The 14,403-nt window shown below is 44.8% G+C and overlaps 1 protein-coding gene across 1 annotated transcript; it reads right to left on the reverse strand.

The window, feature by feature from the left end:
- Nucleotides 1-12,251: 12,251 nt before the first annotated feature.
- On the reverse strand, nt 12,252-14,084 carry LOC138769197 (UDP-GlcNAc:betaGal beta-1,3-N-acetylglucosaminyltransferase 7-like). The gene has a single exon (XM_069947494.1). The coding sequence runs from the start codon at nt 13,766-13,768 to the stop codon at nt 12,440-12,442; it is 1,329 nt and encodes a 442-aa protein (XP_069803595.1). The 5' UTR covers nt 13,769-14,084; the 3' UTR covers nt 12,252-12,439.
- Between the last annotated feature and the right edge of the window lie 319 nt (nt 14,085-14,403).

The following is a 14,403-nucleotide window of genomic DNA, read 5'->3' on the forward strand; positions in this document are numbered from 1 at the left end:
TGACATCCTTTGTGCTGCTGTGACCTCCCTATAGATCAGCACCCTCCTCTCCTGACATCCTCTGTGCTGCTCGGACCTCTCCTATAGATCAGCACCCTCCTCTCCTGACATCCTCTGTGCTGCTGTGACCTCCCCTATAGATTAGCACCCTCCTCTCCTGACATCCTCTGTGCTGCTGTGACCTCCCCTATAAGATCAGCACCCTCCTCTCCTGACATCCTCTGTGCTGCTGTGACCTCCCCTATAGATTAGCACCCTCCTCTCCTGACATCCTCTGTGCTGCTGTGACCTCTCCTATAAGATCAGCCCCCTCCTCTCCTGACATCCTCTGTGCTGCTGTGACCTCCCCTATAAGATCAGCACCCTCCTCTCCTGACATCCTCTGTGCTGCTGTGACCTCCTATAGACCAGCACCCTCCTCTCCTGACATCCTCTGTGCTGCTGTGACCTCTCCTATAGATCAGCACCCTCCTCTCCTGACATCCTCTGTGCTGCTGTGACCTTGGGGGGAAGGGCAACATCAGGGGACCAGGTGAGTTGGCAATATGTTTATTGGGGGCAGTGGAGGTGGGGTGGGCAATGCTTACTGGGGGTAGCAGCAAGGGACCGAACATTATGTTTATTGGGGCCAGCAGGGAGGGGAGGCAGGCAGTGTTTATTGCGGACAGCGTGGGGGGGGGGGCAGTAGCGGATTATAATGTGGGCGGATTGACTGGGGGGGGGGCAGGTTGGGTGGACAGCCCGGGGCCCAGGGTACATTTAATCCGCCACTGCATACACCCCCCACACTATCATACACCCCCACACTATTATACACCTCCCCGCTATCATACACCCCCACACTATCATACACCCCCACACTATTATACACCTCCACACTATCATACACCCCCACACTATCATACACCCCCCCACCATCATACACCCCCCACTGCATACACCCCCACACTATCATACACCCCCACACTATCATACACCCCCACACTATCATACACCTCCCACACCATCATACACCTCCCACACTATCATACACCCCCACACTATTATACACCTCCCACACTATCATACACACCCCACACTATTATACACCTCCCCACTATCATACACCCCAACACTATCATACACCCCCCCCACTATCATACACCTCCCACACCATCATACACCTCCTCACCATCATACACCTCCCACACTATTATACACCCCCCACACTATCATACACCCCCACACTATTATACACCCCCACACTATTATACACCTCCCACACTATTATACACCTCCCACACTATCATACACCCCCACACTATTATACACCCCCACACTATTATACACCTCCCACACTATTATACACCTCCCCGCTATCATACACCTCCCACACTATCATATACCCCCACACTATTATACACCCCCACACCATCATACACCCCCACACTATCATACACCTCCCACACCATCATACACCCCCACACTATCATACACCCCCACACTATCATACACCTCCCAACACTATCATACACCCCCACACTATCATACACCTCCCCACTATCATACACCCCCACACCATCATACACCCCCACACCATCATACACCCCCACCCTATTATACACCTCCCACACTATCATACACCCCCCACACTATCATACACCCCCCCACTATCATACACCCCCACACTATCATACACCTCCCACACTATCATACACCCCCCACACTATCATACACCCCCACACTATTATACACCCCCACACTATTATACACCTCCCACACTATTATACACCTCCCACACTATCATACACCCCCACACTATTATACACCCCCACACTATTATACACCTCCCACACTATTATACACCTCCCACACTATCATACACCTCCCAACACTATCATACACCTCCCAACACTATCATACACCCCCACACTATCATACACCTCCCACACTATCATATACCCCCACACTATTATACACCCCCACACCATCATACACCCCCACACTATCATACACCTCCCACACCATCATACACCCCCACACTATCATACACCCCCACACTATCATACACCTCCCAACACTATCATACACCCCCACACTATCATACACCTCCCCACTATCATACACCCCCACACCATCATACACCCCCACACCATCATACACCCCCACCCTATTATACACCTCCCACACTATCATACACCCCCCACACTATCATACACCCCCCCACTATCATACACCCCCACACTATCATACACCCCCACACTATTATACACCCCCACACTATTATACACCTCCCACACTATCATACACCCCCCACACTATCATACACCCCCCCACTATCATACACCCCCACACTATCATACACCCCCACACTATCATACACCCCCACACTATCATACACCCCCACACTATTATACACCTCCCACACTATCATACACCCCCACACTATCATACACCCCCCCCCACTATCATACACCCCCACACTATCATACACCCCCACACTATCATACACCCCCACACTATTATACACCTCCCACACTATCATACACCCCCACACTATCATACACCCCCCCCACTATCATACACCCCCACACTATTATACACCTCCCACACTATCATACACCCCCACACTATCATACACCCCCCCCCACTATCATACACCCCCCCACTATCATACACCCCCACACTATTATACACCTCCCACACTATCATACACCCCCACACTATCATACACCCCCGCACTATCACATCCCAATATCATACACCCCCACACTATCATACACCCCCACACCATCATATACCCCCACACTATTATACACCTCCCACACTATCATACACCTCCCACACTATCATACACCTCCCACACTATCATACACCCCCTCACTATCATACACCCCAACACTATCATACACCCCCCACACTATTATACACCCCCCCACTATCATACACCCCTACACTATCATACACCCCCCCACTATCATACACCTCCCACACCATCATACACCCCCCCACCATCATACACCCCCACACTATCATACACCTCCCACACTATCATACACCTCCCACACTATCATACACCCCCCCACCATCATACACTCCCACACTATTATACACCCCCCCACTATCATACACCCCCCCACCATCATACACTCCTACACTATCATACACCCCCCACCATCATACACTCCCACACTATTATACACCCCCCCCCACTATCATACACGCCCCCACCATCATACACCCCCCCACCATCATACACTCCCACACTATCATACACCCCCCACCATCATACACTCCCACACTATTATACACCCCCTTACCATCATACACCTCCCACACTATCATACACCCCCCCACCATCATACACTCCCACACTAGTATACACCCCCCCACCATCATACACTCCCACACTAGTATACACCCCCCCACTATCATACACCCCCCCACCATCATACACCCCGCCACCATCATACACTCCCACACTATCATACACCCCCCACCATCATACACCTCCCACACTATCATACACCCCCACCATCATACACTCCCACACTATCATACACCCCCACACTATCATACACCTCCCACACTATCATACACCTCCCACACTATCATACACCCCCTCACCATCATACACCCCCTCACTATCATACACCCCCCCACCATCATACACTTCCCACACTATCATACACCTCCCACACCATCATACACTCCCTCACTATCATACACCCCCCCACCATCATACACTTCCCCACCATCATACACCCCCACACCATCATACACCCCCACACTATCATACACCTCCCACACTATCATACACCTCCCACACTATCATACACCCCCTCACCATCATACACCCCCTCACTATCATACACCCCCCCACCATCATACACTTCCCACACTATCATACACCTCCCACACCATCATACACCCCCCCACCATCATACACTCCCACACTATTATACACCCCCCCACCATCATACACCCCCCCACCATCATACACCCCACATGGTCAGGATCTGAGCTGTCAGCTGCCCATACTTTCTGGTTATTTATATAAGGGGTGAGAACATTTGCAGGGATCCTCTCGGTGGGCGACGTCTTGCTGATAATTCCTATGTACGGAGGGTGGATGTAGTAATTATATTATAAGCCGCCCCTGAGGGGGTTATTTTTACCTCCTGTAAATGACAGACTGCAGAGTCACCTCCTAAAACCGGAGATAATAATCCACAGTATAGGATAAAAGTATACGTTATACCGTGGAGGGCGGCAATCTGTGGGGACTTCACCACGCTATATCTGTCACCGACTACTGTACAGACACCACCCTCCCGGGGGCAGCAGAGGGTCACACACAGGCTCCATGTGGTGTAGATCCAATATACAAGACCGCTAGCCTCTGTAGTCAATCCTCACTATTGCAGCCTCAGAAGTACAGCTTCAGCAATCAATTCTCAGTGGTGCAGTCTGATTAGTGCAGCCTCAGTAGTCTATCCTCAATAGTCAATCCTCAGTTGTGCAGCCTCAGTGGTGCAGTGTCATTTGCCAATCCTTAGAGGTGCAGTCTCAGTAGTCTATCCTCAGTGGTGCAGTAGAAGGGAAAGGGGGGACATGATGGAAACCTTTATATATGTTACAGGAGGAAGAAGGGAAAGGGGGGGGACATGATGGAAACCTTTATATATGTTACAGGAGGAAGAAGGGAAAGGGAGGACATGATGGAAACCTTTATATATGTTACAGGAGGAAGAAGGGAAAGGGAGGGACATGATGGAAACCTTTATATATGTTACAGGAGGAAGAAGGGAAAGGAGGGACATGATGGAAACCTTTATATATGTTACGGGAGGAAGAAGGGAAAGGAGGATATGATGGAAACCTTTATATATGTTACAGGAGGAAGAAGGGAAAGGGGGGACATGATGGAAACCTTTATATATGTTACAGGAGGAAGAAGGGAAAGGACATCATGGAAACCTTTATATATGTTACAGGAGGAAGAAGGGAAAGGGGGGACATGATGGAAACCTTTATATATGTTACAGGAGGAAGAAGGGAAAGGAGGGACATGATGGAAACCTTTATATATGTTACAGGAGGAAGAAGGGAAAGGGAGGACATGATGGAAACCTTTATATATGTTACAGGAGGAATAAGGGAAAGGGAGGACATGATGGAAACCTTTATATATGTTACAGGGGAAGAAGGAAAAGGGAGGACATGATGGAAACCTTTATATATGTTACAGGAGGAAGAAGGGAAAGGGGGGACATGATGGAAACCTTTATATATGTTACAGGAGGAAGAAGGGAAAGGACATCATGGAAACCTTTATATATGTTACAGGAGGAAGAAGGGAAAGGGGGGACATGATGGAAACCTTTATATATGTTACAGGAGGAAGAAGGGAAAGGAGGGACATGATGGAAACCTTTATATATGTTACAGGAGGAAGAAGGGAAAGGGAGGACATGATGGAAACCTTTATATATGTTACAGGAGGAAGAAGGGAAAGGAGGACATGATGGAAACCTTTATATATGTTAGAGGAGGAAGAAGGGAAAGGGAGGACATAATGGAAACCTTTATATATGTTACAGGAGGAAGAAGGGAAAGGAGGGACATGATGGAAACCTTTATATATGTTACAGGAGGAAGAAGGGAAAGGAGGGACATGATGGAAACCTTTATATATGTTACAGGAGGAAGAAGGAAAAGGAGGGACATGATGGAAACCTTTATATATGTTACAGGAGGAAGAAGGGAAAGGAGGGACATGATGGAAACCTTTATATATGTTACAGGAGGAAGAAGGAAAAGGAGGGACATGATGGAAACCTTTATATATGTTACAGGAGGAAGAAGGGAAAGGAGGGCCATGATGGAAACCTTTATATATGTTACAGGGGGAAGAAGGGAAAGGAGGACATGATGGAAACCTTTATATATATGTTACACAGAGGGAAGAAGGGAAAGGGAGGACATGATGGAAACCTTTATATATGTTACAGGAGGAAGAAGGGAAAGGGAGGGCATGATGGAAATTTTTATATACTGTATGTTACAGGAGGAGGAAGGGAAAGGGGGACATGATGGAAACCTTTATATATGTTACAGGAGGAAGAAGGGAAAGGAGGGACATGATGGAAACCTTTATATATGTTACAGGAGGAAGAAGGGAAAGGAGGGACATGATGGAAACCTTTATATATGTTACAGGAGGAAGAAGGGAAAGGGAGGACATGATGGAAACCTTTATATATGTTACAGGAGGAAGAAGGGAAAGGAGGACATGATGGAAACCTTTATATATGTTACAGGAGGAAGAAGGGAAAGGGAGGACATGATGGAAACCTTTATATATGTTACAGGAGGAAGAAGGGAAAGGAGGGACATGATGGAAACCTTTATATATGTTACAGGAGGAAGAAGGGAAAGGAGGAAATGATGGAAACCTTTATATATGTTACAGGAGGAAGAAGGGAAAGGAGGGCCATGATGGAAACCTTTATATATGTTACAGGGGGAAGAAGGGAAAGGAGAAAATGATGGAAACCTTTATATATGTTACAGGAGGAAGAAGGGAAAGGGAGGACATGATGGAAACCTTTATATGTTACAGGAGGAAGAAGGGAAAGGAGGGACATGATGGAAACCTTTATATATGTTACAGGAGGAAGAAGGGAAAGGGAGGGACATGATGGAAACCTTTATATATGTTACGGGAGGAAGAAGGGAAAGGAGGACATGATGGAAACCTTTATATATGTTACAGGAGGAAGAAGGGAAAGGAGGGACATGATGGAAACCTTTATATATGTTACAGGAGGAAGAAGGGAAAGGAGGGACATGATGGAAACCTTTATATATGTTACAGGGGGAAGAAGGGAAAGGAGGAAATGATGGAAACCTTTATATATGTTACAGGAGGAAGAAGGGAAAGGGAGGACATGATGGAAACCTTTATATGTTACAGGAGGAAGAAGGGAAAGGAGGGACATGATGGAAACCTTTATATATGTTACAGGAGGAAGAAGGGAAAGGGAGGGACATGATGGAAACCTTTATATATGTTACGGGAGGAAGAAGGGAAAGGAGGACATGATGGAAACCTTTATATATGTTACAGGAGGAAGAAGGGAAAGGAGGGACATGATGGAAACCTTTATATATGTTACAGGAGGAAGAAGGGAAAGGGAGGATATGATGGAAACCTATATATTTTACAGGAGGGAAGAAGTGAAAGGAGGGACATGATGGAAACCTTTATATATGTTACAGGAGGAAGAAGGGAAAGGAGGGACATGATGGAAACCTTTATATATGTTACAGGAGGAAGAAGGGAAAGGAGGGACATGATGGAAACCTTTATATATGTTACAGGAGGAAGAAGGGAAAGGGAGGATATGATGGAAACCTATATATTTTACAGGAGGGAAGAAGGGAAAGGAGGGACATGATGGAAACCTTTATATATGTTACGGGAGGAAGAAGGGAAAGGGAGGACATGATGGAAACCTTTATATATGTTACGGGAGGAAGAAGGGAAAGGAGGGACATGATGGAAACCTTTATATATGTTACAGGAGGAAGAAGGGAAAGGGGGACATGATGGAAACCTTTATATATGTTACAGGAGGAGGAAGGGAAAGGGGGGACATGATGGAAACCTTTATATATGTTACAGGAGGAAGAAGGGAAAGGGGGACATGATGGAAACCTTTATATATGTTACAGGAGGAAGAAGGGAAAGGAGGGACATGATGGAAACCTTTATATATGTTACAGGAGGAAGAAGGGAAAGGGAGGACATGATGGAAACCTTTATATATGTTACAGGAGGAAGAAGGGAAAGGGAGGACATGATGGAAACCTTTATATATGTTACAGGAGGAAGAAGGGAAAGGGAGGACATGATGGAAACCTTTATATATGTTACAGGAGGAAGAAGGGAAAGGGAGGACATGATGGAAACCTTTATATATGTTACAGGAGGAAGAAGGGAAAGGGGGGACATGATGGGAACCATTATATATGTTACAGGAGGGAAGAAGGGAAAGGGAGGGACATGATGGAAACCTTTATATATGTTACGGGAGGAAGAAGGGAAAGGAGGACATGATGGAAACCTTTATATATGGTACAGGAGGAAGAAGGGAAAGGAGGGACATGATGGAAACCTTTATATATGTTACAGGAGGAAGAAGGGAAAGGAGGGACATGATGGAAACCTTTATATATGTTACAGGAGGAAGAAGGGAAAGGGAGGATATGATGGAAACCTATATATGTTACAGGAGGGAAGAAGGGAAAGGAGGGACATGATGGAAACCTTTATATATGTTACAGGAGGAAGAAGGGAAAGGGAGGACATGATGGAAACCTTTATATATGTTACAGGAGGAAGAAGGGAAAGGAGGACATGATGGAAACCTTTATATATGTTACGGGAGGAAGAAGGGAAAGGGGGACATGATGGAAACCTTTATATATGTTACAGGAGGAGGAAGGGAAAGGGGGGACATGATGGAAACCTTTATATATGTTACAGGAGGAAGAAGGGAAAGGGAGGACATGATGGAAACCTTTATATATGTTACAGGAGGAAGAAGGGAAAGGAGGACATGATGGAAACCTTTATATATGTTACGGGAGGAAGAAGGGAAAGGAGGACATGATGGAAACCTTTATATATGTTACAGGAGGAAGAAGGGAAAGGAGGACATGATGGAAACCTTTATATATGTTACAGGAGGAAGAAGGGAAAGGGAGGACATGATGGAAACCTTTATATATGTTACAGGAGGAAGAAGGGAAAGGGAGGACATGATGGAAACCTTTATATATGTTACAGGAGGAAGAAGGGAAAGGAGGACATGATGGAAACCTTTATATATGTTACAGGAGGAAGAAGGGAAAGGGAGGACATGATGGAAACCTTTATATATGTTGCAGGAGGAAGAAGGGAAAGGGGGGACATGATGGAAACCTTTATATATGTTACAGGAGGAAGAAGGGAAAGGAGGACATGATGGAAACCTTTATATATGTTACAGGAGGAAGAAGGGAAAGGAGGGACATGATGGAAACCTTTATATATGTTACAGGAGGAAGAAGGGAAAGGAAGGACATGAGGGTAACCTTTATATATGTTACAGGAGGAGGAAGGGAAAGGGGGACATGATGGAAACCTTTATATATGTTACAGGAGGAAGAAGGGAAAGGGGGGACATGATGGAAACCTTTATATATGTTACAGGAGGAAGAAGGGAAAGGAAGGACATGATGGAAAGCTTTATATATGTTACAGGAGGAGGAAGGGAAAGGGGGACATGATGGAAACCTTTATATATGTTACAGGAGGAAGAAGGGAAAGGGGGGACATGATGGAAACCTTTATATATGTTACAGGAGGAAGAAGGGAAAGGGAGGACATGATGGAAACCTTTATATATGTTACAGGAGGAAGAAGGGAAAGGGGGGACATGATGGAAACCTTTATATATGTTACAGGGGGAAGAAGGGAAAGGGAGGACATGATGGAAACCTTTATATATGTTACAGGAGGAAGAAGGGAAAGGGGGGACATGATGGAAACCTTTATATATGTTACAGGAGGAAGAAGGGAAAGGGAGGACATGATGGAAACCTTTATATATGTTACAGGAGGGAAGAAGGGAAAGGGAGGACATGATGGAAACCTTTATATATGTTACAGGAGGAAGAAGGGAAAGGAGGGACATGATGGAAACCTTTATATATGTTACAGGAGGAAGAAGGGAAAAGGGAGGACATGATGGAAACCTTTATATATGTTACAGGAGGAAGAAGGGAAAAGGGAGGACATGATGGAAACCTTTATATATGTTACAGGAGGAAGAAGGGAAAGGAGGGACATGATGGAAACCTTTATATGTTATTTATAGTCACATAATTGGTAAAAAGAGTAGAAAATAAAAAATCTGAAACTGAGCGACTTATTGGTCCGGGTTCACACTGTGTTTTAGATGAGATGTGTCCCTCATTAGCTGCCAATATATCTGCACAGCATCCCATAACTCCTAGCGCACTACAGATCCCAGCAGACCAGGCATGGTAGTCATCATAGATAAGACTACAGGCTTGTAGATGTAGCAGTGCTGAGCTCCTCTGGCCGCTGTAGCAGAGGTGAGTTGGTCAGGACTGGGTTGAATCGTTGCATTGCGGCCGGGATACAGTCGTATGTAGCAGAGCTCGGCCTGTCAGAAGGAGCAGAGCTGAGCATTTGTTTTAGTTTCCAGTGACGTTAGTTCATGTGGTTGAGCTGGGGACGTTGTACATAGCAGAGCTGAGTGTGTTTGTTCATGTTCTGCAGCTGGGTCAGTCAGATGTAGTAATTGTGAGTATGAGATGTAGCAGAGCCGACACATGTAGGAAAGCTCAGTGTGTGTTACCATGATGCCTTATGGGTCACCACACTGTCAGCTCTGCTGTGTAGATCCGGTCACACACACGCCAGGCGGCCATTAGTCACATGATTATCGGACGCGCCCGATCTCTGCTCATATCTAATGTTTGTGCAGGAACTTTGTGACAATTTACTTGGATTATTGACCGTCATGGCCGTTCTCCGGCACCGCCCACCTTTTTTTGTTGTGTTTAACCCTTTCTCAGTTATAAGTTTCTGGGAAAGCTGGGGACAACCAACATGGCGGCCATGACATCTACACAGCTTTCCTACAGCCCTGAAGGGCAGATCAGTCCCGGTTATTTCATTTGCTGCTCCCACTCCTGATGGGAGTTGTAGTCACACAGGATCCTCAGGCCGTATCCTGCTGCTCCCCTCATCTATATACTGCACGCTGCCTTCCCCACAGCTTTCTGCTTATACAAGCCTGAAGGTTTCATATTTTTCCTTATGACGTCGTTTGAAATGAAAAAATTCTATAGTAATATATATATATTTTTTAAATTAATGGTGCGTTCACACCTACAGGATCTGCAGCTGATTTCATTTAAATAACTGAACACAGCATCAAATCTGCTGCAGATCCTGTAGGTGTGAACGCACCCTAAGAAAATAATTGTATGGCTATGTTCACACAACTTTTTAGCTCTGTTCAAAATCACGTCCGTCATTTTGTGTCTAAAATAACGGCCGTTATTTAGCAGCCTGGCCTCCCCTTGTGTTTGCACATGATTCTAGTTTGGTTACTAATCGGCCGTTGGTTGCGGCTGAATGGGAAAGTCCATGGAATTTAATAGTAAAAATGGAGACAGAATGTTGAGGAAAAAAAACAGTGTGAACAGATAATAAAAAACGTCCGCTGTTTGCAAAAGACGTCCGATAATAAGATCAGGTTAATTATTTTGACATCCGTGCCAAAAACGTCCTTTATTCAATACACTGTGTGCAATGGACGTCCATCTTCTCATTGACATCAATGCATTGCCATTGCAGGCAGTTAAATCACGGAAAAACTGATGTATTTTTTTTAATATGAAAATCGGCCTCCTTTTCAATATTTTTGACGTTGTGTGAACATAGCCTAAAATAAAAACTTCTGAAATCACAATTACATAATCCATTCTATAAGAAGTGACGGGGCTGTGTGTATATATATATATATATATATATATATATATATATATATGTGTGTATGTATATATATATATATATATATATATATAACCTTTCCCCCCTCCGTGTGACGGCAATGTATATTTTATATATATATATATATATATATATATATCCTTTCCTCCTCCATTATACATCAGAAGTTGGCAAATAAAAGATTGTGTCATTCATTGTAAACCATGCTGGCCGTTCCATAATCATACAGGGAGGCCGAGAGCCATTCTGATCTTACTTTTTGGAGTAATTTACAGTGTGTTATATGTTACGCAATCTGTAGGTTATATGGTCCACTTTCTATGAGTAACACAATCTATAGGCCCTACAGTTCACAATCTATAGGTTCTACTTTCTATAGGTTCTACGTTACACAATCTATAGGTTCTACGTTACACAATCTATAGGTTCTACGTTACACAATCTATAGGTTCTACGTTACACAATCTATAGGCCCTACAGTTCACAATCTATAGGTTCTACTTTCTATAGGTTCTACGTTACACAATCTATAGGTTCTACTTTCTATAGGTTCTACGTTACACAATCTATAGGTTCTACGTTACACAATCTATAGGTTATACGCTCCACGATCTATAAGTTATTCGTCACGCTTCTGCTTATACATTTCCTATAATTATCCAGAGACCAATCATTATTTTCAGGGATTTTATTATATAAAGTGCAGTAAGTGGAATCGTCCAACGTTCCTTCCGAACCAGCTGGAAAGCAAATAAAACATTTCCCGCCTTAATTTAGAAAAATGTAAACAATTGATATGAAAATAAAAGGATATCCGATTCCCTGGGGGCCACTTGAATCCCCCCGCGGCGCGGCATCATCTTATAGATCAACCATTTTACCACAGACAACGTTTTCATCATGGACGACGTTCCACATCTTGAGGAGGTCCTCTGAGCTCAGCTTGTGGACCACCAGCAAGCTCTTATAGAAACAGGGGTCTCTGTTCATTGCACTTGATCTCTTTTTGCTAATTCCAAATGTCCTAAACCCTGGATGCAGCTTGGGCTCCACACCGATGGCCTTGAGGCACATTCCCAAGAAAACATCATCAATGGGAAACAGCTGGATCTTCTCTGAAGCTTCAAATAATTTTCTGGCCAGAGCAGATGCCATTAGAAAGCCACCACCTCCAGCATAGACCGGATAGGGTTTGTCAAACAACTCTTTGGGGATGTAGTATTTACTTTGCTTATTTCTAATGGGGCCAGCTCTGGAAATAATATCCCCCACGAATAAGCTGGGCAGCAGAGAGTCTTCCTTCTTGAAGGCCAAGAAATCCAATATATTTTCAGTGTTCACAAAAATATCATCATCACCTTTAAAGATGAACTCAACGTTCGGGCAGTAGATGTGAAACCATTTTAAGAAGTTGACTTCTTTAAGAGTTAAGTTGAAGAAGGTGTCCATGAAGTCCCATTGGAGAATGTCCCCATAGATCTGGTTCTCCTGCTCAATAAGTCTTTGGAGATTCCTGTGGTCTTTACCTATGGATGTAGTTCCAAGAAGGAAGAGAGTCTTGATTTTCTTGCCATCTACTTCTTTCTCTTTGCCCCATGTCCTCCTCACAGCTTCTCTGCGATCATGTTGCTCAATTATCGACTTGACCACAATGAGCAGGTGGACATCTCCTTGACATTTTTCAGGATGGTTAAGCAACAGCGGGAAGTATCTGCAATGTCTGTGCAGGATGAATTGATGGAATCTGGCATCCACACTTCTGAACCAAGGTTGTCTTCTTAGACCAGTGTTCTCAGGACATCTGCTCTCATTAACGTCCCACCGTGGTGGAGGCAAACTCAGCCCCACTCTAGCACTAGTGGTTCCTTTGCTGTCCCTCTTGGAAGAACCATTGTCCGGTTGCAACCACTCATGTATGATTCTGGTATGAAATGCTAGGCTTCCTTTTGCCCCTTCCTCAACCAGTTTCAATTTATGTATAGTCACCAAGGTGGCAAGAAGTAATGATAGGGTTATGCAGGTTTTTATCACTCTCCTCCTTCTGAACAGGCAATCCATTGTTGAGGTTGCGACTGGTGGCACTTTGCTGGGGCTGAGAACCCTCCTGTCCCCTTGTCTTCTATGTCTGTGAGATAGATGATAAAGGTCTGCATAGCATGGCGGCAGAAACCAGATCTCCAGAAAATGCATGAACAGGGAGGAAGCAGCTCGTGAAATGTTCTTGGTGTTGGAGCTAAGACGATTGGAGCTTGTCCCATGCCATCGCAGGCTGCCTCAGGAGAGGTCTGCCCATACCTGCTCTGCAGATGTTCCTCAGTCTCTTCCCGCTGGATGCTGGAGGATCATGCCTGGTGCACAATGGTCTCTTCTCTGCCCCAGGTCTGCTCAGGTCTCTCCATGGTGCACGTACAGCTGAGGATCACCAGGCTTCTGACTTGCCAGATGCAGACTGATGCTCAGAGTTTCAGCGTGTGCAGCCAGTAACTTTTCTGCAGATCACATTACTGGAAGCCACACTCGGTTGGCTTAAGAGCTTAACCCTTTCCCTGCTTTCTGTTTGCTGACGAAAGTCTTGAGGTTTAGTAGGTGTGTCCCCGTTCCCGCTGAGTCTTCACACAATACTTATAAAGGGAACATTAATTCATTACATATTTAAAGGGGAACTCCACAATTTACAGCATTCCTCTGCTAAAATCGCCATATTTACCTGTAACATTAATACTTTGCTTTACCAATCTTGCTCGAATTTTGACTTATAAGATGTTTTCTTACTATATGTAAATAAAGACCAGGAAGAATCAATCCTGGTCGGGAGGAGAAGCAGC

The sequence above is a fragment of the Dendropsophus ebraccatus genome, chromosome 12, assembly GCF_027789765.1.
Source record: "Dendropsophus ebraccatus isolate aDenEbr1 chromosome 12, aDenEbr1.pat, whole genome shotgun sequence".
In the NCBI taxonomy this organism is placed as follows: domain Eukaryota; kingdom Metazoa; phylum Chordata; class Amphibia; order Anura; family Hylidae; genus Dendropsophus; species Dendropsophus ebraccatus.

Coding starts and splice junctions, on each gene's coding strand:
- LOC138769197 (XM_069947494.1), bottom strand. CDS start 13,768: ATGCATTTTCTGGAGATCTGGTTTCTGCCGCCATGCTATGCAGACCTT.